General features: G+C 40.1%; 1 protein-coding gene across 1 annotated transcript; it reads right to left on the reverse strand.

The window, feature by feature from the left end:
• Nucleotides 1–18,643: 18,643 nt before the first annotated feature.
• On the reverse strand, nt 18,644–24,754 carry LOC143516153 (1-phosphatidylinositol phosphodiesterase). The gene is made up of 3 exons (XM_077007742.1): nt 24,692–24,754; nt 19,910–20,480; nt 18,644–19,012 (listed from the first exon to the last, which is right to left on the reverse strand). Exons 1-3 carry the CDS (start codon nt 24,721–24,723, stop codon nt 18,740–18,742), a joined length of 876 nt encoding a protein of 291 aa, XP_076863857.1. The 5' UTR covers nt 24,724–24,754; the 3' UTR covers nt 18,644–18,739.
• Nucleotides 24,755–25,607: the final 853 nt, after the last annotated feature.

A 25,607-nucleotide genomic window follows, 5' to 3' on the forward strand; every position in this document is an offset into this window, starting at 1 on the left:
ACAGGATATCGGGTGAAGTCAGGATCCCTATTCTACTCTTCTCGTTTCTTCTCGTCTTCTGGCTCCTCCTCAGGCTGTTGCACTCGTCTGCAGTGGCTGGCGTGGACCCACGTAGCTCGTCCTGTCACCTTCACAGCCGTCTCGTCACCAGGAGGACTTGGAAAGGCCCTCTCCACCTCTGGTTGTTCCACCTTGCTCTCCTGAAGTCCTTTATCACCACCCATTCTCCGGGCTGGATGTCGTGCAGCGGGCCAGTGGCTGGTTCAGGAAGTGCCTCTCTGACATGCTTGTAGACAGATTTCAGAGTAGAGGAGAGTTTTACACAGTAATTTAACATTGAATCCTCACACCATGCAAGGCTGTCTGCCTGTGCCTTCACTGGACCCACACCGGTGTTTGGTCGTTTTCCAAGTAACATAATACAGGAAGATGATAAATCCTGCACCTAACATCCGGAGTCATGCAACAGGCTTGGCTAGGATGTATTAACCAATAACTATGATCTAATAATCCTACACAATACTACTAAGAAGACAAGATAGATTTCACACACCCTATGCACACACTAGTTGCTTAAACAGAACACAGCAGCAGCTACAATCTGATACTGGCTCGACAAGGATCCAGAAGCACAGCGCACTATGTTCATGGTCCATTGCCTCAACTGCCAAGTACTCAGACCACCAAACAAACCTGGACTGACCTTCAAAACAAAGTGACATGGACACACACACACAATACCTTGCAAGCTTTTCCTTGGAGTCATCAGGAAGGCACCTCCCTTCGTTGGTGTTTCGATGAATTGAGCCCCCAACACCTCCAGAAGGCTCATCAGTGGAGTCTGGCGTTCCAGACCCACCCCCCTCCAAGCTCACAATGTAGCCCATCACAAAATTTACCAACAACCCTGCTACCCGACGGCAATTCAGGCCATGCTTTGGTCTTACCTGCATTCTCATTTGCATGAGTATGATGCAAATCGTACTAGTAAATAGTACTTGAGGACCTTAGTCCACCCCAGACCAGTTTCTGCACATGCTTTTCATAGTTTGTCTTGGAATGCCCCATCTAGGAATTATTTCTTTTACCAGGGCCTTGGCTACAGCATCCGAATCTTGTTTTGCTGTGGGAAAAACCTCAACCCACTTTGAGAACATGTCCACAATTACCAGACAATACTTCTTTCCTTCACTTGGCGTGAGCTCCACAAAATCCATCTGCAAGTGATCAAATGGTTTCTCAGGTGTTGGGTGTGCTGCTTAGGGCTGGGTATTGATTCAAATTCCAAGAATCAATCCGATTCCGATTCTGAAGATTAAGAATCGATTTATTTCGATTTAATCGATTCGATCCGATTCAATATAAGATATAAGGTTAGTGTCTACTAACCACGTAGTATGTTTACTTAGCATAAAGTTAAATGAAGCAGCTCCCTGAAGCTCCAGTGTGATCGGAAAAACCAGCGGTCATGTGTTAACCCACCCTTACACTGTAAAAAAAACGTTTTTTAACAGATATTTACTGCAAATAAATATATATAAATAAGTATTTTTCTGTCTTTTTCATAAGAGAATATACCTGTAAAATACAGGAAAATGACTTTTTTAAAGAAAACTCCTTTAAATATACAGTCAAAGTCTGTAAATTTAAATTACAAGAATTTCTTGTTTTATAACAGGATTGTATATATTTTTAAGGGTCTTGAGTTTTAATTTATTAGTTATCAGTGTAAAAATGCAGTTTTCAGTGTAAAAACACAGAACAATGCCTTTTGTAACTTCACAGTAATTTTCCATTTTCAAACAGTAAATTCATGGCATATTAAAATTGCATGTTATCAAAGAAATTATATTTAACCAAAAACAGCAGCCTAACATCTACATTTGACCAAAGCTGGAATTATAGTGAATTAAGATTTGAAGTTAAATATTATGTTAAATTTCTCATTTCCAATTCTCTAAATATACATTAATAACTCTGCTATCAAGGGCTTCCGGTTTAGGCGATGTAAGGGAGAAGTTCGTATGCGGATCTGCTCCATTTGATTGATTTTAAATTGCTGTTGTGCCGAGTCTGACCATCTTATATTTGGCCGTTACCATTTATCCTGAACTCGGGCTGCAATTTGCTACAAATGTCACGTCAAACCAGACAGGGAAAGGGGGAAACTCTCAACCCGTCACCGTCCACCGCCACGACAACCTCGACTAGCATGGCGGTCGCTACAGCTCCCATCACCACTGAAACCCTGGTCGCGGAATTGGAGAAACATCGCTGCCTCAATGGAAAAGTCGTTGGATAGCTCTTTAAGCACAATTCAAGCCTCCTTGGACTCTATTAAGGCTGCAGTGGAATCTCACAATCAGAAATTCTCTGTTATAGAGAGCACACTCTCCGACCACAGCGACGAGCTAGTAAAGATGGAGTCCAAGCTAACGGAGCTACTGCGAGATAATATCTCACTGACTTCCAAGGTGGACGACCTCGAGAATCGCTCCAGACGTCAGAATCTGAGAATTGTCGGTCTACCAGAAGGTTCCGAAGGTCAGTCACCTTCTACATTCATCTCTCAGCTTCTTGTTGATATTATGGGCAGAGAGGTTTTCCCTCAACCACCGGAGCTGGACAGGGCGCACCGAGCGTTGGTCGCTAAACCGGCGCGAGGTGAGCGACCTCGGGCTGTGATTGTCCACTTTCACCGATATCAGGAGAAGGAGCGTGTTCTCCGCTGGGCGAGAGAGCACCCAGGCACTGTGTATCAGGGCAAGAAGATTATGTTCTTTCCGGACATGAGCGCCAGTCTGGCTCGGAGACGCGCAACTTTCAAGGGGATTAAGGCCAAATTGTACAAGGACGGTGTAACTTTTGCATTGCTCTACCCTGCTCGCCTTCGTGTCACCCTGGATGGTAGGCACAAGTTCTTCGATACGGCAGCTGACGCTGAAGCTTTCTATCTGCAGCACACTAATCCGACATGACTGCTATGACCGTTCAGTCACCGACACGGCTTAAGTAAAATAACGCTCTGGTGGTCTTGATGCAAACAATACAGGACAAATTATACACTGTTTGGGCGCCGATGATGGAAGTTCAATCCTCCCTTTTTTCTTTTTCTTCTTTTTTTTCTGACTCGGGCAATGGCATTTACGTGTCATTCTATAGGAGCACGTCCCAGTTAGGTAGTTAGTTAAGGCTAGTTTAGTTTAATTGGAAGCCCCTTTTCGTAGTGACCTGCGGCACGCTTCTTTGGAAGGACGAGCATAGGTTTTTGTTCGCTAGTTCATTTTATTTTTTCTCTTTGTGGGGTTTGGTGCAGCCTTTAATGCTGCTTTTGGTATTGTTTTGCTTTTTTCGGGGTGTGTTATTTGAGGGGTGTTTGTGTAAGTTGGTCTGCATAAAAATTTCAAATTTACTTCTTTTTGACTGTAAAAGGTACATTAACGAACACAGATATGAAGTACATTATTTAAAGGTTCCACTTGAACGTATATTTGTATATGTCAGGGAAGTATAGTAATAGTGGAACTACAGAGCTCTCTGTTAGAGTAGTCACATGGAACGTTAGAGGTTTGAATGGCCCAGTGAAACGATCTAGAGTTTTCCAACATATGAAAATGTTAAAGGCAGACATAGCATTCCTTCAAGAAACGCATTTGAGTGTAAAGGACCATATTAGACTTCGAAAACCATGGATAGGACAGATATTTCATTCATCTTTCAACACTAAATCTAGGGGTACTGCCATTTTAATCTCTAAAAAAATTAACTTTATATCGGAAAATATTATATCAGATAAAAGTGGACGCTACATAATTGTTACGGGAAAACTGTCTCACATACCTATTGTCATGGTTAATGTTTATGCCCCGAACTGGGACGACGCTCAGTTTATAACTAAACTTTTGTCTTCTATCCCCAGTCTGGACACCCATCTCCTAATTTTTGGAGGGGACTTAAACTGTATTATCAACCCACAGCTTGATCGATCCCAACCTGCTTCTACCAACCTTTCCAAAATGGCTAAAATACTCAAATCGTTTATGAGCGACTGCGGCTGTGTGGACCCATGGCGATTCTTTAATCCAAGCTCCAGAATGTATTCTTATTATTCCCACGTCCATCAAGTGTTTTCAAGAATTGATTACTTTTTCTTAGACAAAGCCTTATTATCTAATGTAAAGGCTTCAGAATATTCTGCCATAGCCATCTCGGATCACTCACCCTTGTCTCTCGATCTCTCCTTTCCAATCAAGCAGCTAAATGATCGATCATGGAAATTTAACACGTTGCTCCTCTCGGATAGGGAGTTCGGTGAATCCATTACAACATCCATTGACGACTTTCTACACACAAACAAGTCCAATTCAGTTACCCCCTCTTTGCTCTGGGAAACTCTTAAAGCGGTACTCAGAGGAAAGATCATTTCTTACAGCGCTTTTAGAAATAAACAGCGACTAAAGTCACAGTTAGAATTGGTTAACAAATTGCTGGACATCGACAAGCAACGGGCAGTTCAAGACACCCCTGAACTTTATAAGAAAAGGATCAACATTCAATCTCAATTTGATTTACTTACAACTAACAAAGCTGAGCATGGTATACTACGCTCAAAAAGCACTTTTTACGAACATGGAGATAAGGCAGGCCGTCTTCTCGCTAACCAACTCAAACGTCAGGCAGCATCGCGGCTGATTTCACAAATTCTTAACCAGTCAGGGCAGCTCACAATGTGTCCTTCAGAAATAAATGACGCATTCGTAGCTTATTATCGCAATCTCTATACGTCTGAATCCCCCCAGAAGTTGAATTTGGTTGAAATGGAAAAGTTCCTGGGAAGGCTAGAAATTCCAAAAATAGACCAGGACACTCTCGAAGACCTCGAGTCGCCACTAACACTTGAAGAAATTGTAAGAAGTATTACCTCAATGCCTAAGGGCAAAGCACCAGGACCAGATGGTTTTACTATTGAGTTTTATAAAAAATTTGTGAAACAGCTAGCCCCACTTCTTCTTGATATGTTTAACGAATCTTTGCTAAGTGGGACTCTCCCTCCTACACTAACACAAGCCTCAATCTCTCTTATATTGAAGAAAGACAAAGACCCGACAGAGTGTGGGAGTTACCGTCCAATTTCCCTTTTGAACGTCGATATAAAGATTTTATCTAAAATACTTAGTAAGCGTCTCGAATCTGTCATGCCATCTATAATAGCTGAAGATCAAACCGGTTTCATTAAGGGACGTCAGTTATCTTCTAACATACGACGTCTGCTTAATATCGTACTTTCCCAATCTTCCTCTTCACTTCCAGAAGTGGTGATCTCATTGGACGCTGAAAAAGCATTCGACAGAGTTGAATGGATTTATTTATTCTCAACTTTAGAGAAATTTGGTTTTGGCAGAACATTTATTTCCTGGATTCGTCTTCTGTACAATGCCCCTCAGGCTAGAGTGCTCACCAACAACTGCTATTCAGGTTATTTTCCTCTTTCTAGAGGAACGCGCCAGGGCTGCCCTCTTTCACCTCTTTTATTCGCTTTGGCTGTTGAACCTCTCTCTATTGCTCTAAAGTCATCACGCAGCTTGCAAGGTATAATCCGAGCAGGGGCCGAGCACAGAGTCTCCCTCTTTGCTGATGATCTTTTATTATACATAACGGATCCTGTGGGCTGTTCTGATCATTTACTAGAGATTCTAGGCAAATTTGGCTCTTTCTCGGGTTACAAACTTAACCTGAGTAAAAGTGAGTGCTTTCCACTCAACTCTGCTGCTAAAAATATCCAACAGGATGAGCTACCTTTTCAGTTATCACCTGGAAATTTTCGATATCTGGGGATAAGTATCCATCACTCTCTTTCAGCACTATGTAAGAATAATTTTGACAAGTTGGTTAATAAAGTTAAGGCAGATCTACAAAGATGGTCTCAGCTCCCGCTCTCTGTAGCGGGTCGAATTCAATCTGTTAACATGAATGTATTACCCAGGTTTCTATTTCTCTTTCAATGCCTACCTGTTTTTTTAACAAAAGCCTTTTTTGCCACGGTGGATAAAATAGTACTGTCTTTTATCTGGGCAGGCAAAACTCCAAAGGTTAAAACAAGTGTACTTCAAACACCTCGAATCAACGGAGGACTTGGCCTTTTTAATTTAAAGTATTACTACTGGGTGGCAAATATACAGAAGGTTTTATTTTGGCTTCATAAACCCGAACAAGACTGGTGCAAAATGGAAGCATATTCCACTCAGAGCACATGTCTTCCAGCTCTCTTGTGCTCACGTCTTCCGATATCGGCCACGCAATACACGTCAAACCCAGTAGTTCTATCAACAATCAAAATTTGGACACAATTCCGGAGACATTTTAAACTTAGTAATATGTCACTACATGCTCCTTTACTTAACAATCATCTGTTTACCCCTTCTAGGATTGACTCTACCTTTAGCTTATGGAACAGACTGGGCATTTCTCACTTTAAGGATATTTTTTTGGGGGGTGTTTTCCCCAGTTTTGAACAACTTTCTATCAAACTTGGCTTGCCCCGTAGTCATTTATTCCGATTCTTTCAGGTTCGTAGCTTTGTCAAACATCACTGCCCAACATTTCCTAATTTGCCTCCTCAAGATTTATTAAATGATATTTTAAAAGAAACACATAACTTCACAGGTATCATTTCCAGATTGTATAAACACTTATTAACACAGGGGGGGTGTCCTACAGCCAAAGCAAGATCCGCATGGGAAAGGGAATTGGGAAAAACGTTTCAGGATGCCTGGTGGGACAAAGCTGTGTACGAAGTTAATTATCTTTCTTCTTGTGCATATCTTAATTTTATACAGTTCAAGGTTTTACATAGAATGCATTTATGTAAATCAAGATTATCTAAATACAACCCAGGAATGAACCCTATGTGTGACAGATGCTCAGTAGCCGTAGCTGACCTCACTCACATGTTCTGGTCTTGCCCAAAACTTCAAAATTATTGGTTCACTTTTTTAAAAGTGATGTCTGACTCCCTGGGTGTTTCCATAGACCCGTGCCCCTCTATAGCCCTATTTGGAGTCCCATTGAATTATTAAAATTTTTCTGACAATAATTTAAATGTTCTGTCTTTTTCATCTCTAATGGCTCGGAGACGTTTACTCTTACACTGGAAATCTCCATTGCCCCCCTCAGACCTCATGTGGTTATCTGATTTAATGTCTTTTCTAAAACTGGAGAAAATTAAATTCACACTAAAAGGATCAACTCATAAATTTTACCAATCTTGGCAACCTCTTCTTTACTATTTTGACCATTCATCGCTTTGTCTAAAACTGGACTAACTCTTGAGGGCCCCTACCCTTATTCACTTATTTAACACTAGCAAGACTGAAATTTCAGGATCTCCAGGACATCACCCCTCCTTCTTGCTAGCAATTAGCCATCCTTTTATTATGCAAATGCGGAGCACTGAGGCAGCAGGTCAAACACTAATATGGCTAAAAGTACGAGGAGTTTCGCAGGCAAACCGCGCAGACCCCCGCTCTCCTTTCCACAGAAAACCAGCTTATCTGTATATCACAGCTTCAAGAAGCAATTCGAAAGTTACAACCCGTGAAACTATCTTTTTTTTATAGCGCGAAGGTAATTATTCCTATGATGAATAGGAATTAATCTTTTGGTTTGAATCTCGCTAAACATTCTAACTGAAATAAATCTTCGCGATAAAGAATAAACGTTGTATTTGTAGTAGGCGTACGTGCTGTGCGATTTTCACAAGGCAAACCAGACACTGACTAGCCAATTTTATGTGTTTCATACGCATTGTATGCTTACTTCATCGCACTAAAGAATAAACTACAATAATGTGCTCGTTGTAGGCATACGTGTTGTGCGATTTTCACAAGGCAAACCAGACACTGACTAGCCATTTTATGTGTTTCAAAAACATTTCATGCTTACTTCTTCGCACTAAAGAATAAACGTTGTATTTGTAGTAGGCATACGTGTTGTGTGATTTTCACAAGGCAAACCAGACAATGACTAGCCCATTTTATATGTGTTTCATACGTATTTTACGCTTCCTTTGAAGCGCCGACCCCGCGCTGAACATTCTAACTGAAATAAATCTTCGCGCTAAAGAATAAACGTTGTACTTGTAGTAGGCGTATGTGCTAGAAGTTATTTGTTTTATACTATCCAAGTATTATCTAAAATTAAGTAAAAATCGAAATCAATCAGTACAAATTATATATATTCTATCCGTATCTAGATATTTAGACAGAATCAAACATTGTATGCATGTTATTTCTGCAATTCGTCCGTTACGAAACAGCACTAATTTACAGGTAGAGAATATATATAATTTGCACTGCTACATAGACAGGAAATGCCACAAAATAATCTCTGAAATATCATAAAAATTATATATATTCTATCTGTATATAGATATTTAGAGAAAGTCAAATGTAGTCATTGTAGCCTACATGTTATTTATGTTGTTCTGCTTTTATGAAACAGCACTACTTATATAAAAATTCTAGCCATATCAATTTTGTTTTTCCACCTAATTCCAGATAATTACAGATCAATTAAATTAAATTTTAACTCAGAGACTGACTGATTATCCATTCATCTATACATCTATTCATCCATCAGATATAAAGAAATGGAAATGCGCAAGTATCGGTTAGTGATTAGCGGGTATCGATACGCATGTCATTAGCGCCTTTGCATCAGCCGCCGTGAAGGTTCACAATTTACACTTATTGAAGATGGGTGGGGTGTGGTCTTCTCCAAGCTGGGATAAAAACGGACACACAAACACAGGTGAGTCATTTCATATATTTTTCTTGTTCTGCGAGGAAGACACGGACACTACGATGGCACACAAGAGGATTTACACTCCTTTGCAAGCTTTGGCTCTTCTGAACGCAATGGATGACTATGATTCCGACGGAGGAGAGGAACTTTGTTTTAGTGCTGAAGACTCCGATCTGGCACTTTCAACTGGCGCAGATACGAGTGGACAATCGGATGAAGAAAACCGTAGCCCTCCACGAAAGAAGCGTTCTGTTGCTAAGGATGTCAGTAAGCCTGCAACGAACATAAACGCAAAAGATGGAACCGCTTGGGAAAAGACTGATGTTGTAAGAAGTCTTGGACACGGCAGCACCACTTTTACGTTCAGTGAGACCGCAGGACCTACAGAGCATGCCAAGGTAATGTAAAAAACTCTTTTCGTAGATGTATACAAGAAAAGTACAGAGGTGAATTTTGCCAGCTATATTTCCTCTTTTGTATAGATGAAACTGTAGTGCATGTTGTAGTGTAGTGCATAGGAAAAAACATTGAATTGAATTTGGCCAGCTATATTTCCTCTTTGTTATATTTTATAAATATATTTATATTATATTTCCTCTTTTTTTTACATATAAGTAATGTTATCACGGATGTACATAGGAAAAAGCATTGAACTGAATTTGGCCAGCTATATTTCCTCTTTGTTATATTTTATAAATATATTTATATTATATTTCCTCTTCTTTTTTTACATATAAGTAATGTTATCACGGATGGCCAACTATATTTCCTCTTTTGTAGATGTAAAGATGAAAAAAAATAATTATTTTATATTTCCTATTTTTTTACATACAAGTGATATGATTTTTATTTTACTTCTACAGCGCAGAATCACAAGCAGGTTGCAGAGCTTTCTGTGTTTGATCGACATAGAGATGCTGAGGACAATCACACACTGCACGGTCCATGAAGCCCACAGAGCGGATCAGAGCTGGAACCTGTCTGTCAGCGAGTTGATGGCTTTCATCGCAGTGCTTTTTCTGCGGGCAATACTCTGCCCGGTTGGAGCGGTGGCCGATTGTTGGTCTAAGAAATACGCTGTGCCTGCAATCAAGGACACGATGTCGCGTGACCGCTACAAAGAAATCATGCGGTACTTGCGCTTCGATGACAAGGACACCCGTGCGGAACGTGTAAAGAGCGACAGATTTGCTGCAATCTCGGACATCTGGCAATGTTTTGTACGTAACTGCACTCTGTGTTACACGCCAGGACAACACATCACCGTTGATGAGCAGCTCTTTCCAACCAAGGTCCGCTGTCCTTTCCTGCAATACATCGCTACAAAACCTGACAAGTTTGGCATAAAGTTTTGGATTGCTGCTGATTTGAAGACCAAGTATATGTGCAATGCTCTTCCATATTTGGGAAAGGACCCCAGTCGTCCCAAGGGAGAAAGACTGTCAGAGAATGTCGTCATGAAACTCATGGAACCATATCTGGACAAGGGCAGAACCGTCACCACTGACAACTACTTCACATCCCTGTCTCTGGCCAACAGACTGCTTGCATGCAACACAGCTCTGCTTGGGACAATCAACAAGATCAGAAGAGAAATTCCTCCTCCAGCAAAAAACACCAAGGGACGTGAGGAATTCTCCACACATGTGTACACATCAGGAAGTGCCATACTGACAGCGTATGCTCCAAAAAAAAACAAGGCAGTCTGCATTCTCAGCACAATGCACAAACAAGTCACGATCTCCGAAGGCCGCAAAAGGAAACCAAACACGATCACGGACTACAACAGCATGAAGGTATGCGTATATGATGATAAATAATGTCACATTATTGAATTTTTATGTCATATATGTCAGACAAAATGATTATAATGTTTATAATGTAACATAACCTTTTTATGTTTCTTCTTTGCAGTGCGGTGTGGATATCATGGACCAGAAGGTGCGTGGGTATACGGTCCGCGCAGGAACACGCAGGTGGCCTGTTGCAGTGTTCTACAACATGCTGGACTTGGCAGCGATGAATGCACATGTTTTGTATACGACATGCACGAGGTCCACGGAGAGCAGAAGAGACTTTTTACATGCTCTTGCTGAGGAACTTCGGCGTCGATTCTTACAGGAAAAGACAATGGCGAAAAAGCAACGACCTCCACCTGCTCCTGGAAAGACGACGCAGTGCCAGGTGCAGATACACTGCAACAGGAATCACAGCTCGGAGCGGTGTGCTGTGTGCGCCAAGTACACCTGTCGAAAATGTAGAAAGGATGGGCCATGGATATGTAGCAACTGTTAGCTTGCGGGATGCTCAAAGCGCACTTGGCTGTATTTCAAATAAGATTTCTATTTTTCTAATAAAAATATTGTTGTTCTGCATCACACATTTGTTTTACCCTGTCATTGCTAAGGCAAGAATATCTTTATTGTTGTTATTACTGGGTGGGGTGTGTGTGTGTGTGTGTGTGTGTATAAAACATTTACAACGGTTCTATTACCGGCATTATTTCGGTAAATCGCGTATATACTCAAATTCTAACACAATGTGCAAGTATGTTACATTACAAAAAATATAGGTACACACATTGACTGGTATCTAACAAGTTTGTAGTGGATTCAAAATGTATATATGTTTACTCTGCAGCACGATTCTGTGAATTTGCCATCGCACTACACGAACCGCCAACGCATTGTTTATTCTTTAGTGTAAGCATAAAAAACATATGAAACACATACAAAATCACATAACACGTATGCTTACTACAAATGGATTGTTTATTCTTCTTGAAGCTGTGATATACAGATGAACTGGCCAGGCTGAATTTCCTTGGAAATGGAGCGGTGGTCGGCGCTTTTGCCTTGTGAAAATCGCACAACACGTATGCCTACTACATGCACATTATTGTAGTTTATTCTTTAGTGCGATGAAGTAAGCATAAAATGCGAATGAAACATAAAACTGGCTAGTCTGTGTCTGGTGTGCTTTGAGAAAATTGCACAGCACGTATGCCTAATACAAAAACAACGCGAGGATTTATTTCACTTAGAATGTTTAGCGCGATTCAAACCAAAGGATTCATTCCTATTCAGCATATGAATAATTATCTTCGAGCTATAAAGAAATATAGATTGTAACGTTTGAATTGCTTCTTGAAGCTGTGATATACAGATGAACTGCCCAGGCTGAATTTCCTTGGAAAGGAGAGCGGTGGTCGGCGCTTGACACTCATAAAATGGGCTAGTCATTGTCTGGTTTGCCTTGTGAAAATCGCACAACACGTATGCCTACAACGAGCACATTATTGTAGTTTATTCTTTAGTGCGATGAAGTAAGCATAAAATGCGAATGAAACATATAAAACTGGCTAGTCTGTGTCTGGTTTGCCTTGAGAAAATTGCACAGCACGTACGCCTAATACAAAAACAACGCGAGGATTTATTTCACTTAGAATGTTTAGCGCGATTCAAACCAAAGGATTCATTCCTATTCAGCATATGAATAATTATCTTCGCGCTATAAAGAAAGATAGATTGTAACTTTTGAATTGCTTCTTGGAGCTGTGATATACAGATGCACTGGCCGGGCTGAATTTCCTTGCAAAGGAGAGCGGGGGTCGGCGCTTCAAACACGCACATATCTTTAGCAAGACAAAGGGCACTAATCTCTTCACAGCGGGGAAGTGGGCTACTCGGCGGCTGATTTTCCTTGCGACTTTTTTCGTAGCGTTGGCCTTCCCAGTGTTAACTCATCACATTCTGTACCTATCGTACTCATAATCACTTTCACTTTTCAGTGTTATTATTATTAGCATTACTATTAGCATTACATATTTTGTTATTGATTTCATTTTTTTTTTTTTTTTTTTTTTTTTTTTTTTCCTTTTGACCAACTTGGGTGGGGAGGGGGGTTTACGAGAAAACTGTTTATGAGAAAATGGATGTTAACACCGTTTCTGTCAGTATGTATATTGTAACTTTATACAATGTCCAATAAAAATATGTATTAAAAAAAAAAAAAAACTCTGCTACCAAACCAGCTGTAAATTGAATCACATAAACTAAGTACTGAACAACAGCCTTTTATTTGAAATGACATTTAAAGCAACAAGTTTAGAATGCAATACTGCTCCACTCTGCTCAAGCAAGTGAATAATATAAAATATTTGGTCCCTCAATCCTCAATCCCGGGCAATCAAGGGCTTTTCGTGAGAAGGCGCAAAGATATAAGGCATTAGGAGATTTTTTTCAGAAAGGCCCATAAGATAACCTGTTAAAACTTTGCAATATATAGCAAAAAGTTTGCGGAGGGGGGTCAGAGAGAGAGAGAGAGAGAGAGAGGATCGACCCATCCATACATTCATCCATCAGGAAACAGATCAGCAAACAGTTCTGTGTAGTGATTGGACAGAATCGTGGGTGCCTGGTCTGTTCAGCCAATAAATGCCGAGAATCACTAGTTTGAATTTGAGCGCCAGGTGCCTGGAGACGTTACGTTCAGTTATTCACGGAATCGCAGGTAAAGACGAGCCCGACTGAAGCACCAGTTCACACCAAGTGTCTGTGTTCAATATCAACTGAAGGTACGTCTTAGTTTTTTTTTTTTTTTTCAAAAATCGCTGCTTTGCCGGGAGTGTTTAACTATTTTATTATGAGTAGCATTCTGACGACAAGTTGTTGTCTGACACGTTGTGTTACAGTAGTTTATTTTAATCTGTTCATGGCGTTTTTTATCACATTATTTAATGGTTGTTTATTTTCAAAACGCCCAATCTTAACGTCTTCACGTTCTCTCATGTTTTGTCCTGGAATTACAACGTAATACAAGAGGACTGTTCAGTCAGACAGTTGTGAAACAAAGTAGTTTCAATTTCAAGCATTTTCAAGTACTTTAGCCTAAATTCCAGCACTTTTCAAACCTGAAACACAAAGCAACATTAAAATTGGCCAGGTAAATGTTCCTTCCCGTTTTTGAGGGGTGTTTCTTTATAACTACCACATATGTTATGGACAACACTGCAAAGAATGTGACGTGAGTTGTGCGGAGTCGCGCGCTACGGTCAGTCTCGAAAGTATAAACATAGTTAAAATGAGCACAGCCAGGCCAAGTGTTTAATCAACTTTAAATAAATACTTTTAATTTCTTTTTTTAGGTTGTACAGACAAAAAGCATTTTACAGAGTATACCTAACTTTTAGAAAAAACTGCAAGTTTTTGTGCTTTTATGTTGTATTTTATTTTTTAACCTTATTTTTCTATTATTTACTTATGTTTTATTATTATTTATTATTACTAAATGTTGAGAGAACACAGCCTTGCACAAAATATTTGCACTATTATTACTTGTACACGTGTTATCTAATTTTAGATTTCATCTATTGTTGAATAAACCTGCAAAATATTTGGAATTATTCTGGATTCATTACACAGTAAAAAACAAAACAAATTAACATTTGTTAACATTTGCTTATTAACAGCCTCCTTAAAAATAATGCAAACCAGTATCCTTTGCCAGTGTGGTAGTGTTTTTTCCATGTACAGAAAAAAAATAAGTATAATATAAAAATAAGTCAGATATTTCCCTTTTGTTCATAGCTTGCTTTGACAAGCTCTAAAAGTGGACAGCACTCAGTGGAGTTCTTTCTGACCCTACCGGTACTTGTCCATCCTCAAAGCAAAGTTGGCATCTGTGGTACTCTTTCTTGGCATGACACCCTGCTGCTCACAAATAGTTCCCTCTTGTCTAAGTCTAGCTTCTACAACTTTCTCCCAGATCTTCAATGTGTGGCTCATCAACTTAATTCCATTGTAGTTGTTACAACTCTGTACATCACCCTTGTTCTTAAAAATGGGTACCAGCACACCTCTCCTCTAATCCTCTGGCATTTTCTCACTCTCAACCATACCATTGAATAGTTGAGTCAAAGACCTCACTGCTATCTCCCCTAGAGATTTCCGTACCTCCACTGGTATGCCATCAGGTCCATCTGCCTTCCCTTCTTCATCCCCTCCAAAACTTTGCAAACTCTACTCTTTGTTCCATTTCATTCTCTTCATTCATTAGCTCCTCAAAGTACTCCTTCCATCTTCTCATCACACTCTCCTCACTTGTTAAAACATTACCATTCCTATCCTTAACAAGTCTAACCCAGCGCCTTTAACAGCTCCTCTATTAACTCTTTACCACATTCCTTCCTTCTTCAGTTTCCACCATTTGGTCTTCTCTGGTTTGACGTTTTTTTTACATCATTCTACACACCACCATACGATGCTGTTTGGCCATGCTCTCTCCTGTCACAATCTTATAGTCTCCAATCTCTGTCGGGTTTCGTCTTCTACACAGAATGTAGTCTACTTGTGTACTCCTCCCTCCACTCTCATAGGTCACCCTATGTTCCTTTTTGGAAATAAGTGTTGACTACAGCCATTTCCATCCTCTTGGCAGAATCCACCACTATCTGTCCTTCCTGGTTCCTTTCCTTGACACCAAACCTACCCATTGCTTCCTCATCATCTGTTTCCTTCACCATGTCCATATAGGTCTGTTACAATCACCACTCTCTCCTCACTGGGAATACTTTCACTTCATCTAGATCCTTCCAAAACTTCTTTTTTCTTCTTCTTCACATCCAACCTGTGGAGCATAACCACTGGCAAAATTCAATGTCAGACCTTCTACTTCTATCTTCAGACACATCACCCTATCTACACTCAATCAATCAATCAAATTTTATTTATATAGCGCTTTTTACAACAGTTGTTGTCACAAAGCAGCTTTACAAGTGCCAAGTCCTAGCCCCCAGTGAGCAAGCCAAAGGCGACAGTGGCGAGGAAAAACTCCCTAGTTTTTTGCATGAGGAGTTTTTTGCAGTCACTTTTGAAAGTTGTTCAACTTTAAGCAATCACAAACTCCAATAAAAGCCTGGTCAGAAATGGATGGGTTTACTTTAGAAACTGAATAATGGGGCAAGAACTCTACAGCTGCAAGCCCTGTATAAAAGTCAAAACCATACACAGCTGCCAAAATCAGGCCCAATTCTGACCAACATGCCTCGTATCTTCCTGGATGTCAAACAAAACTGTCTGATATTTGGGGTTATTGTGATTTCAGAATTGTTTTGCATTTTACGTTACAATGTTATGCATTCTAAATTGATTAAAAAGTGCACACCATGTCCCAGAATTACTATATAGCCTACAAGTTGCAGGTTAAAACAAACATTTGATTTTCTCTTTTCACAGATGCGGCAGTGGGCACTGGTTTGATGATGCTGTAACGATCTGCGCGAAGCAGAACAGGGAGGCGGACACAAACGCTGAGGAGAGCGAGATTTATTCTAAGGAATTCCAAAGACGTGGTCAAGGTAACAGGCGCAGGTCAAAACGGGCAGGCAATCCGGACATGAATTACAAACACAACTAGGAGGACTCACGGACCAGGCAGGAACACACGGAGATCATGGGGAAAACAACGTGACATGAAACGGAAAACTACGAACGTTAGAGATCACAAGGAACATGAATGCACAAAACAACCGATAACCAGACATGGGAAATACAAGGACTATAAATACACAGGACTAGACTAGGACCAGGTGACAACACTGATGACAAGGGCGTGGAAGACAATGGGAAACCATAGAAACAGACAAGCTGGGCGGGACTAACGGGCAAGGAACTACAGACACGAGGAACAGGGAAACTGGAGTGACAGCTAGGAGAGGGGGCGTAGCCCTACGTGACAGATGCCTTTTGAGAGAAACTGCCATAATGTTCAAAACCTGGAGTTATGGAATTTTCTTCCTTCTGGATGTGGCCTAATACGACATCTTTTTTGATAAAGTTAATGATAAACTGTTATGTAGTGACAGCTAACAGTGAGTGAACTGGGACTGAACACAAGTGCACAGTGATAATGAAGTGATGTTGTTCTATGAGATATTTGATGTGATCGTTTCATATAGCTAGGCGCAATTCTTAAAATAATTTCAGCACCTTTACCATCTTACTGTTACTGTTGAAAATGCCTTAAACAACTGTGTGTAAGCCCTTTTATGATCTGTAACGATTATTGAAGTATTAGATTCTGTGATTGGCCCTTGTGCTTTGTATTAGCCAATTAAAAGTTCTCGTTGTAGAAGCATATTCAGTGTAGCTAAATTTTTCAAGTTGTTGATTTTCTACTGGGTGTGTAAATGAAACAAAGAAACATTTTCCCCAAGCAATCCTAATCTGAATCTTTTAATTGGCATGTGCTGCTACAGTCCATACTACACGATAAACTGAGAATGATATAAGATAACTAGTGCTGTTAGTTCACATTATTGTTTATATTTTAGAATCCCATTAATATCAATCTTTTCAACTTCGAGAACATTGTAAAAATCCATAGTAACCATCTTTTTGTGTTTTTTATATTTTTTTTAGAGTCAGTTCAGTTGTCATGATTGTTGAAGTTCAACTGTCAAAATAAAGAGATTGAAAGTATGTATTATGGCTGAGCTTTTATTATTGCTTTTATTGTTTTGGTTAATGTTTTTACATTATTTTAAATATTGTTTGTTAATTTATGTAAGTACACCATTCTTTTATCTGCTGAAATAAAAGGTAACTGTAAAATGTTCATGTAAGCTGGAATTTAAAGACCAAAATAACCACAAAAATATTTATGCTTACAGAAATGTATTGTAATATTGGTAGTTTTAACAGAAACTTAAGATGTTAATACATCCCAAGCACCGTAAATTAATAGGAAAGAGTAGCATATTTATTGGACCATTGGATGTTAAATTAAACACATAACTTTTGAAACTACTTTTATATAGGGTTAAAAATATATAATTGTACATTATTTTTGTGTATTTAAAAAGCAGAATCCAATTATTTTAATGTTGAAATCTCATTGATAAACAGTACATTGTAAGAGTTTGTGCGTTGATCAACCAACATTTCACAGTCATCCACTGTAAGTTTATAGGATATGAACATATATTCACAGTGTCACGGTATGGCGGCCCCCTACTGTTCGCCACCGTCTACAGCAGCAGCTTGTCCTGTGGGTGTGGTGTTGTGTTCGTCCCTCAGGTGGGCGGAGCCTGCGATCGTTTGGGGTCGTTTGTTCGTCTATATATGTCTTGTCTTTGTACCAGTTGACTGCTGGTTATTATACCCTTAATTCAGATCAGTTCACAGGTTTTGGTTTGCGCACTTTACATATTAAACCATCCTATTTCCCTGAGACTTGGCGTGATCGCTTCCATTTATTTTCACTTACCATACCCGTCACACACAGATTACCTCTGTACTTTGACAAGTTCATTTGTAGATTGTTTAAAAAATACCATGAAGTAACCTAATTATGCTGTTATTTTAACATTCTAGCTGTTTTCTTACAACGAAAATTTGTAATTTTACTCAAATTTGGCTGTGAAATTACAAAGAATAAATACAGGGAAAATCTGTAATTTTACAGTAATTCATTGTTGAATTATGTTTGGTATTTTACTGTAATTTTACGGTAACTGTTTGGCAACTTTTGCTGCCCGACATGTTACCGTTTTTTTACGACTTTTTTTTTTTACAGTGTACCTTCCAGTTAAGACTTTCTTATAACATCCTGTGAAATCAAAGTGCGTATCAGTGAAATCACAGTGATGGTCCATTTCAGTGTGGTTATTTGGAGTCAAAGCAATGCCACTAGAAGACATTAAAAGTATGCAAACACTGGATTAAGTGGATTGAATTACCAGTACACACATTATTCCTGGCAAGGAATAACATTAATCCTACAAACATGTAAAGTGAAGCCAAAGACTTTTAATGACAAACATATTCAGAAGCAAAAAAACACACATATAAATGTGCTAGGGATTTGTTATTGCTTGAAGGTTTTTTCAGCAAATTGTTCACAACTAATGCTCTTCTACTCAGTTGCTCTCTTCTCCTCAGTTGAAGTCAATAATGAGTTTCACCAACATGGCCCCAGGGAAGTCCATTGTGATGATGCCAAAGCGCTTCTTCTCCCCATTGTGGGTGCTAAGGTAATCGTACAGGCGGGGATTGATACGCTTGGCCAGAGCATTGGGGTGCGCCAAGAAACTGCTGCCGCTGGAGAAGGTGAGAAACATACGGGCCCGGCTGCCCACCGCGGCCTTCTCCAGGTGGTTGTGGATGCTTTTCCACTTCTTATCCACATTCTCAAGCTGAAGGGATGGCACCTGGGAGCAGAAATGAGCATGAGTCCACTCACCGTGGATATATAACTAGATCTGTACGTGTGGCTTATCACGCCTTTTTATCCAACAAACGGCATTGTGTTCAACCTGCTTTTCTGTTGTCCAAAACATGAATCCATGTTATGGGATTGTGTCTATATTATTAAAAACATTCAGAGGTTGTGACATGTACATCCCTTTTCTCACAGACCTTCAGAAGTCATTTTGTGTTTGAACAATCCCTCTTATTTGCATGACATTGCAGTGCCATGCATATAGGAGAGATGAACACACTCTCTTACAGGATCCCTGGAGCAATATGGAAATAAATGGTACCACAGTCATGGTAATGAATGAATGAATCTTTCAACTTAAATAGCGTCTTTCTAAATACCCAAAGTAGCTTTACAATTTTAATACAGGTACAACGCTTACACACATACACCGGTGAGAAGTGGCAGCCAATCACACACAGCGTACTCTCTACCGGGATCCACAGCCCCCTGGGGGACTGAATGGGAGGAAGGGGAGAGAGGACAGACCCTAGTGACAGAGCACCATCCACCACTGGACATACAAGCACACACACATTCATGCACACACACTCACACAACTGCTTTTTTTATTGGACATGAAGAGACACAGACACACAATCGGAGAATTTGTCAGGGAATCAGGGAATGCCAATTTACCTAACCTCCATGTCTTTGGACTGTGGGAGGAAACCAGAGACCCCGGAGGAAACACACGCAGACACGGGGAGAACATGGAAACTCCACTCAGATAGGGACTTGAACCCAAGACCCCAGTGCTGAGAGGCAAATGTGCTAACCACTAAGCCACCGTTTTGAAACCTGAATACCATTACCTCTGATACCATAATTGCTGATCTGCTCTTACTTTCCAGTCATCAGCGATTTCCAGTGATTGGTATTGCATTCCCAGGTCTGGTCCGAAAAAATCTTGCAGTACTATCAGCTTGCCCCTTGCCTCTCCCATAGTTGGCATCAGCTGGTTGTGCCAGAGGAGATCCCAGTGAGTGTATTGTTGTACATAGTGCACTACTGCCCAATAGATATCTCTGGTCTCACTCAGCTCCTCCCGCAATCTCATCAACACCGTCTCTGTGGGATACTGCTTCAAGAAGGCCGCCACGTCCTCCAGGACATCCCCAAAATGGGCCCACTGGTAGGAGACCCCATGGTGAATGGTGAGGTTGCCTTCTACATGTCGCACACGCACATCTAGGAAACGAACACCAGCCCGGAGCTGTCGATCCAGGGACCAGGAGTTACACTGAGCCAAGGTACCACCATAGAGGGCCATTGTGTTGTGGGTGCCCGGCATTGTGACCTCGGAGAGGGGCCGCGTGTCGGGAATGTCAGCCATCCAGGAAGGGTAGAGGAACTCAGGAGTGGGGGTGTCATCATAGTCAGGTCGCTGGAGAGCACTTTGACCCAGATGGGCCACCCTGTCAGAAGCAGAAGTTTAGGGTCAAACAAAGTACAGGTGTCTGTGAGATACAGCACAAGATGTGTTTGCAGCGACGTTCATTGATTCTTTTAATGTTACATTAAGAGATGCAAAAACTCAGGGTTAGAGGTTGGGGGTGGAGGTGGTGTTGGAACTTAATTTTTTATTTGATTATGAACCAAATGTGATTAGATAATCTTTTTACTTGAACTCAATAATGCGATGTAGGCAAAATGCACAGTTAATCACGTTTGGTCCAATAAACGTCCACTTTTGACATGTGGCAAAACTTGAAAATAAATTTCTTTTTCTAGGCTTTAAAATTATACTACATTATTACTGTACTAAAGAACATACATAAGGTACACCTAAATGGCTTTTTGCCTTTTTTGTACATTTATTTGAAGATTTCATGTACCATGTATTTGTCACTGGTGTTACCTGACCTCATTTTGAAAAAAAGCTACTTTTATTAAATATTATTTCTCTTTTGATATTACATTGCTATTTAATAAATATTGTTATTATTATTATTATTATTATTATTATTATTATTATTATTATTATTATTAATAATAATAATAATAATAATAATAATAAATATTATTACTTCTGTTGCACATACAATCACAGTAAATGTACAATAATGATGAGGCTAATTATAAAGAGATAATAATATATATATATATTTTTTATGTTTGTTACAACTGTCATTGAATGACATTTCTTCAGTTTTGTAACTGTGTATTTACTTTAAAAATGGCAATGTTATTGAAAACAGTTAAGATGAAGTAAAGATTTTGTGTTGTAAATGTGAACTCTTGAGTAGAGAAAATTTGAACTAATTCCAAATCCCTACCATGACAAATTTGACATGTTTTTATGTGATGTTCCTGAAAGTGCACACGGTGACACCAGTGACATGATGAGACACCAGTAACATCCATAAGACTTCCATGGAGTCCTTAACACTAAGGCATTTTCTCTGAGAATTTACTTGCAAAATGTGTTATTTAAACTGGTGTTTTAATTTCAATCTGTAAACATATGTAAATACAATGAGCCTGTCTTAGAACTGTGTCACAAGCTCATCCTCTCGTAGTAGGACATCTTTTTTGACAGTGATTGTACTGTCGTGTCTCTTCACCTTGCTGAGTGATGTTCACCTTCTCATGGCACCACTGGTTCAGAGTCACCTCCCTATCTGAAGACTGGCTTAAGGGGTAGGCAGATGAATTACACTCTGAGCAATCACCATAAGCACATGCTTTGGAACTGTTGCAGACAGTGCCGTCAGACATTTCCTCTATGCAGTTTGAAATACCAAGCCTAAACAACTTGTCATGAACTGCATCTTACATTGACATGTTTCTGTGTCTCGGTCAGAAGGGGAAACAACCCAAAATGGTCATTGACACCAGAAAAAAGCATAGGAAATCTGCTGGTGCTCCGACACGTATTTCTTGTGGAGGTTGAACATTGAATCTGTCAGAAGCCTCCTCTGTTGCTTCTGAACCTTCTGAAGAGTTATGGTGCTCCTCCTCCCAGCTGTCAGTGTACTGACATCATCACGAAGAAAAAACGGATGGATTTCACTCTTTCTGTTGCCGATTTCCAGGGATGCTTTTTGTTTTCTTTAAGATTTAGGACTCACAAGTAATGTCTTTCCTTAGAGCTGTTTTGCACCTATTTTTGATCACTTGGTCACTTTTTCTGTCAACAACTGCGCCAAGCTTTGTTTGGACTTTGTATTCTTCAAACTTTTGTACTTGCATTTTAATGCACCCAAAACTGCCTTTCTGACTTTGATGTTAACTCGCTGACCACAAAGAATATTTTGGATGTGAAGCTCTGGGCTGTCCAGGCTGGCATTTTTCTGTCGAGTGCAATGCTTTTTATTCCTTTCATATTTTCTTTTCCAGCTGGAGATTTCAAGTTTCAGCTTTCTTATTTCCCTCCTTTTTTGTGCTTCTCTCCTGCCGTCACGGTACGGCGGCCCCCTACCGGTCGCCTTCGTCCACAGCGGCTGTTGTTGTTGTTGTTGTTGTGTTCGTCCCTCAGGTGGGCGGAGCCCGCAATCTGTCTCACCTGAGGGTCGTTTGTTTGTCTATATACAGTGAGTCCAAGAAGTATTTGATCCCTTGCTGATTTTCTTCGTTGGCCCACTAATAAAGACATGATCATTCTATACTTTTAATGGTAGATGTATCAGCAAGGGATCAAATACTTCTTGGACTCACTGTATGTCTTGTCATTGAACCAGTCGACCGCTGGTCATTATATCCTTATTTCGGATCAGGTCACGGGTTTTTGGTTTACGCACTTTCTCTATTAAACCTCCCATTTTCCCTGAGACTTGGCATGATCGCTTCTATTTTATTTCGCTCACCCTGCCTGTCACACCTGCGTACTCTCCTGCTGTGTTGTAGTTGTCTGTAAAAACTAAAATATGACATTTAGAAAACCTCTCTCTCTCTCATATGAATCTGGAAGTATAGAAAATGGTGTGTGTGTGTGTGTGTGGGGGGGGGGGGGGGGTTATTGGAGGTATTGTTTACTTTCCCCTGTTTTTGCTCTTTATATGTGTGTGTGTGTGTGTACGTCTTCTGTAGTTTTCAACTATATGGATAGTACAGTCTCCCTTTTGCAGTTCAATGTGTACCCTGGCCTATCGCCAGGTGTGGTGTGTCAGGTGTTGAGAGAGGGGTCAATGCTTCTGTGCTGTTCTGTCCATCTGTTCCGGTCCTAGATATTGCCCTGTACCTTTGCTGGTGAACTCTCCATTCCTTGTGTTGCACTCTCTTACTTCTTTCAGTAAGCTCACTTAGGGCGTACTCACACTAGGCACGGTTTGCTGGTTCCGTGCTGGGGCCCGGTTATCCCTCCCCACTCCCCCTCTGGCCTGCACTCACACTGGCTTCAGCAACCCGGCCCGAGCACGCTTACGTCATCACAACGCCGCTTTATTTGGAAAAAAAGCGCTCTCGCACAACACTATGGAGTTCACGATTCTCTTTTTATTGTATTTTTGGAGTGGTTTTGGGAGTGCAGAAACACGGTGCAAGCACAGATTTATCGATAATTTAACACGATTGTCTGTTAATCGCTTTGCCGCTATGACTGTTTAACGTGAGCATCGCATCACTGACGTCATGTTCGAGTTCCAGCGAAATGAACCAATCAGACGAGGCACCAAGCGGGCCCGGGCACGGATAGTGCTCACACTAGAAGCGAACCGCCTAGTGTGAGTACGCCCTTATTCTCTTCCTCTCTCCTGTTTCGATGTCTCTGACGTAGCTCTCTATACTTGTTTGGAGGTATTCCTGCCTGCGTTGAGGGTCAGTATCCCTACGCTCTCTGTACCTCCTCTGTGTTGAGGGTCAGCATCCCTACGCTCTCTGTACCTCCTCTGCTTCTCAGCTGCACTCAGCTTAGCCATAGCTGTTCAAAGCAGGATTTAACTTAAAATCTAAATATAATATAATATGCAAATCAACTTAAAAAAAGCTTTGAATAAAGACTATCACATCATAGTCACTGGAGTTACCCATCAGTTTTGTAACACCAGTGACGGTAACACCAGTGACAACTGTTATAACAAACCAATTTTACAAAATGCCTGCCACAGGCAATCAAACCACATGTTGACAGTCATGAACTACTCACTGAATTGTGTATAAATTAATCAATTTTTATTGAAGCCCTTAGTTTCCCAGCATGACAGCGAGGACAGGCATTTTTGGGCATACTTGGAAAAACACTAAAATTGTTGAAAAGAAAAACGGACTCATAAAAAGGTTCAAAAAGGTATAATTGTTCAAAAATAATGTTGTTTTGTCTTAAAATGTAAATAAATCCCTAAATTTGAGGGGTTTTAAAATGCAACATCCCTTTAAAGTCTAGGTACAGAAAAGTGGACATTTTTGTACAAAAAGAAGAGAAGGAGAAGGAAATGTTTCCATACAATATCTCAGAGTGTAAACACCTGGCCATGTAAGCCTCAGTCTATGCCAACTTGATGGAGACTGGGCAAAGTGTAATTTTTCCAACATTTATTGGTTAAATGAAAGTTGACGCCTGTGTATATGTTGGTGTTGTTTTCATTTCTCAAGCACAAATGTGGTACTTACCTACTGGTATATAATTGAACATAGACAGTACTGGTATTTTCATAAGTATTTTGTGAAAAAGTTGTGTCAGTTTACTCACCCGAGTAAAATCCCCACTAGCACAATATGCATTGTATCCTCAATGTAAACGGCTTTCCTGATACCACCGTACTGATCTTTATCCACTCACACAAACACTGTAAATGGTATTTGCATTTTTAATTAGTTGCTGATTAACTAAATTGCACAATATTACTTCTGAAAATAAACCTAAAAAACTTTTCTCTCCTTATCATATTCATTAAAGTACAAAGTGGTAACTTCATAAACTAAATAGCAAGAACCAAGCATAACTCTCAAAGCTTACTTTGACAATTACTTTGACAATTACTTTGATTTCAGTAGCAGAAAATGCAAGGCCTCTTACCACTGGGTCTCCTGAAACAGCAGCACTAAAAACCAAGCAGGTGGGCAACAGGGGACAAATACTAGTCCCCTGTTGTATTTGTACCTTTTCCCCCTATTTATTTAATTTTTTTCCTGAGAGACCACATGCTACAGTTCTGGTTAAAACTGGTTGGAGGCACCAATACTGGCTGAGCCCTTTTGTTTAAGGGGTCACTGGGTCTATTTAGAAAGTGAAGTTAAAAAACATAGTAACATCAACACCAGCAGAGAAAAATCTAGCCAAGTGGAACCCAGGGTCACCCCCCTGAATCAGGCAAAATTTGGTGCATCCACAGGAGTAAAGTATAGTTTAAGTTTAAATCTAACATCGGTTGCATATTTTACATGTGTTTATGATTCACAGCAACCTAATAAAAGACCAGATAGGGTGCAATTGCAATACAATCTGAATCTGAATATTACTTTGTATTAACTGCTGTTTTTTTATCCTGGGATTTTTTTGATTTGGTGGAACAGCAACCTTTAAAGGACTGAATTACTGTTATCAAATATTGTTCAGTTACCGGAACGGCACCGTGTGTGGTTCAAGGTTGCATTCCAGTAACTGT

This window comes from Brachyhypopomus gauderio, chromosome 6 (assembly GCF_052324685.1).
Source record: "Brachyhypopomus gauderio isolate BG-103 chromosome 6, BGAUD_0.2, whole genome shotgun sequence".
NCBI lineage: Eukaryota > Metazoa > Chordata > Actinopteri > Gymnotiformes > Hypopomidae > Brachyhypopomus > Brachyhypopomus gauderio.